Genomic DNA, 4,315 nt, shown 5'->3' on the forward strand with positions numbered 1-4,315 from the left:
CCCGGTTTGACGTCCTTCCCCCCAACAGAACCATGGCAGCAGAGACTTATAAAGCCTTCCTGGATCTGGGGACGGCGGCAGGTCTCACCGGCTCGGAACTTACCACCCTGGGTCAGGGAGCAAGTGGAGGACTTGGCCAAGCAGAGAAGGGAAGAAAGACTCGAACGGCCTAGCTTGTGTGTATTGTATTTGTATATTCCATGTACAGTATATGGCCCTGAGCCGAAATAAAGGTTTTTAATAACTAACGAGTTTGGTACATGAAACAAGCGGATATTTTTTTTGCTATAGACCGAGTTGGTCTTATGCCAGCACAGCTTCTTGGCCTCCTGTACGCATCATTTAAGGACATGAACGTCAAAATCCCTTCAAATTAGAAAATAATTTCCACTCTAATCATCAACAATTATGACAAATTTAACGATTTTGACCCTTTAATCAGGTATTATTATTATTATTATTATTATTATTATTATTATTATTATTATTATTATTAATGACGCCATTTTCAGTCTGCTTTTTCCTGTGAAATCCTTCGATATTTTATTACATTACTTTCTTTGTTTAGAGGTTTACGGAGAGAGAGAGAGAGAGAGAGAGAGAGAGGTGGAAGAAGACAGAGAGGTCATGTCTAGAGTCCAGAGAAAGCGGTTAGTGGAAATGCTATGCTCATGACAACTGCCTTCGTATGTAGACTTCGATCTGACTTCACACATAACTGAAGTAGTGATCCTTGCACTCGTTGCAAGTGCAAGTCACTTCACTAAACTGAAGTCGAACGACGACACTAAACTAAAGTGTTGCCTTTTGTCATTGTTTGTAGACTACAGCTGAGGTCGAAGTCAGAGCCTTCTAAGCATTGGGAGCAGGCAGACCGGAGACGTTATGGGAGGCTGATTAGATTTGAATTTTGAATCCTTCCTGGTGCCTGCATACACACCCCACCCCCTCCCTCCCCTGACTCCTACGCCCCTCAAAAAATACCTTCCACCACCTATACTCACACATACATGTACACACACACACACACACTTGTACACGTGAAACATTTTCACTTTAGAACTGATACAATAATAAAGAAAAATAAGTTACTTTAGAAATATTATAGTCTCTGTTTTTAATCATTAATGAAGGTTATTTTTTGTTCTTTGTGGCATCATTCAATTTCGTCATGACATCAAGGTCTGATATTCTCTCTCTCTCTCTCTCTCTCTCTCTACTCTCAATACCCATCCATATCCACACCTGCACCTCACCCCCTTCGCCCATATCCACACCTGCACACCTCAACCCACCCCATATCCACACTGCACACCTCAACCCACACCCCATATCCACACCCGCACACTCACACACCCATATCCACACCTGCACACTCACCACCCATATCCACACCACACCCATACCCCACACCCATCCCCCCACCCATATCCACACTCCCCACACCCATATCCACAGCCCACACCCATACCCACACATCATCCACACCCATATCCACACCTCGCCCCACACCCATATACACACCCAACACCATGTACCCACCCCAAACATCCATATCCACCCCACACCCATACCCAAGCCTCACACACCTATCCACACCCCAATCATCGTATCCACCGCCCACACCCTTCCCTCACCCACCACACAAGTATCCACACTCCCAAACATCCACATCTGCACCCAAACATCACATCCACCCCCACCACACCTCTCACCTCACCACCAGTATCCACTCCAAACATCATATCTGCCAAACATCACATCCACACCCCCACGCCCATACTCACCTCACCCCACCTCCCATGTCACCCCCACACCTCATCCACATCACATCCCTACACACCGCATATCATATCCACCCCCACACCACGCCACTCCCCCCCCACACCTCACCCATATCCACCTCACCCCCATACCTCATAACTGACTCGTTAGACTTCTGCTCCCAAGACTTCGACGCTCGCTAGAATGGGACCTCAACTGCTGCCAGTGCCACTTGGCAGCACCGAGCAGTGCCAGACTCCGCCCGCCACGGACGCTGAGCTACCACGGAAAAGGCCCCTATGCCGGGTCTAAATCATGAGGCGAATCCTCCTCCGGGAGATTTAGGACTTCATGCAGAAGCGATCATCGCGACTGGAGAGCCTCCACCTGAAACTTTCTTTGCAAGATTCTTCTTGCAATTTCAAATCCAGGGGATGAACCCTGAGGATCGAAATGCAACCCCTTCCCTGAAGACCAGGAACCGGGCATCCTCGGACGAAGTCGAGATCGCTTCTTCCTCCGGTTGTCGTAACAGCTGGAGTAGGGAGTCCTCCCGGGCAGCTTCTTGCAGTTGCTCTGACTTCGCGCCTGCAGCCCTTCTGGCCTGTCCCCGGAGTCGGTGCGCCATCACCTGCTGAAGCAGCATTGATAGGCTCAAGGAACCCAAGAAGAAGAAGAAGGGGCGGAAGAGCTCATAGTTGCCGAGCTATACGTCATCCGGCACTAGTGCCCTCGGCACAGTGCCCTAACATCTAAGAGTGATCCTGCCCCTGCTCCAGAGGAGGTAGCCAGTGTGATCTCTTCCTTTCATTGCAGTGGCAGCTCTAGGCCACCTTAAAGTACAGTACATCAATTTAGTAGCCTTATTCTTTTCCACTTACCACCGAGCCGCAGTAATCATGTAAGTAGCCTAACTAATTTCAGTAATCTGAATTATTAGAACGAGCCATCATGCTCGTGGACACGCATGGCCTAAGACCTCAGTGAGGCACCCATTTATCATATGAGGCAACCTCATGAATTAACTAGTGTCTTTAATTGTATTAAACATAAAACCATGTTCTAATTTAGTTAGAATATTAATTCTTATGTTGGTGCTAATGGTCAAGTTAGGATAGGTTAGGCTAGGGAATATCATAGAATGTACCACTAGGCTAGGTCTAAAACACATCATGATTGTAGTAGGTAGCCTATGGCCAACCTGTAAGCACCTTCTAGTACTATTAGAATTAGGTAAAGTAGTGAATACAGCTCTGCATCCTATCTAGGGTTAGGTAGTTCTGTAACTAGGTAGGCTAACCAGGACTAATCTGCTCAGGGAAGGAGAGTAACCTACGAGAGGCTTAAACAGCTTGTTATATAGACCTTCACGCCCTAAAAGGGAGAAGGCCCTTGCTGGGGAGCTTTATAATATTTACGCTGTTCGCCTCGAACATTTAGGATAGAAATATCAGCCTGACTGAGAGACAGGAATGCTTGTCCCACGCTAGAAGCGTCTTCAGTTCAAACTTTAACATCCGTTGGAGAAAAGGAATAGGTAGTATTTAGGCATTTAACCTCATAGGCTTGGAAAGTTTGTAAACAAATATGCTAGGGCATTAGGGATCTAAGCTCAGAGGGTTTACGCCAATGACCCTAGTTATGGTGGCCCTGCTTTATTCTATGTATTTGACGATGCCTTGTCAAGGTCGGATTGCCTGGGCGTATGGAAGCCCTCCTCTGGCGTGGAACGGGCGAGGTCAGTCAGAGAGATCCCAGCCGTCACGAACCAGGTGACGGCGCGGCGCGTCTAACGATATTCTTTGTTCTTTATTACTTTTCCTCCTACGTCTAACTTAATTAGTGAATTGGGAAGACTGCCAGAATACGACTCCTGAGGTCCCTCGTTTGCGCAGCGACTCGACATTCACGGTAAGTCCGATTCTTGTTGAAGCTTCGTCGATTGACTAGTACTTTTCTGTATTTCACATTTTTTCTTTGTTTTCTTCCTTCAGCCACCACTTACGGTATATGTGTTCACGAAGTCTAGATTAAGCCAAATTATTATGTTGTTGGGGCTTCAACCCGTTATTCCAGCAAAATACTCCAGATTTCTAGGCAAAATCAGGTTAAATCTCGGGCTGCTTTTGTATGCCTCGCGTCCGAAAGTTTGGAAGAACCGTTGCGTTTTTAAAATTAATTTATCTCAAATATTCTTGTTAAGGTTTATAACCCTTAACTGGCGACCTTTGGCTAATTAACGACTGTCTTTGAAAGTTAACTTTTGGCTCAAGTGGCAGGTTACGTAATCTTGGTTTGCAGGCCGTGAAAAAACTACGTAAATTGAATACATGATCAACCAAGACCTCACACGTAACAATATATATATATATATATATATATATATATATATATATATATATATATATATATATATATATATATATATATATATATATATATATATATATATATATATATATATATATATATATATATATATATATATATGTATATATATATATATATTCATACTAACAAATTTTTAACTATTGCAGTGGCCTCTCAGACT

The 4,315-nt window shown here is 44.7% G+C and overlaps 1 protein-coding gene across 1 annotated transcript; it reads left to right on the forward strand.

The window, feature by feature from the left end:
- Positions 1-1,532: 1,532 nt before the first annotated feature.
- Positions 1,533-1,967, forward strand: LOC136834677 (uncharacterized histidine-rich protein DDB_G0274557-like). Its single transcript, XM_067097265.1, has one exon. The coding sequence runs from the start codon at positions 1,533-1,535 to the stop codon at positions 1,965-1,967; it is 435 nt and encodes a 144-aa protein (XP_066953366.1).
- Positions 1,968-4,315: the final 2,348 nt, after the last annotated feature.

This window comes from Macrobrachium rosenbergii, chromosome 54, assembly GCF_040412425.1.
Source record: "Macrobrachium rosenbergii isolate ZJJX-2024 chromosome 54, ASM4041242v1, whole genome shotgun sequence".
Lineage (NCBI taxonomy): Eukaryota > Metazoa > Arthropoda > Malacostraca > Decapoda > Palaemonidae > Macrobrachium > Macrobrachium rosenbergii.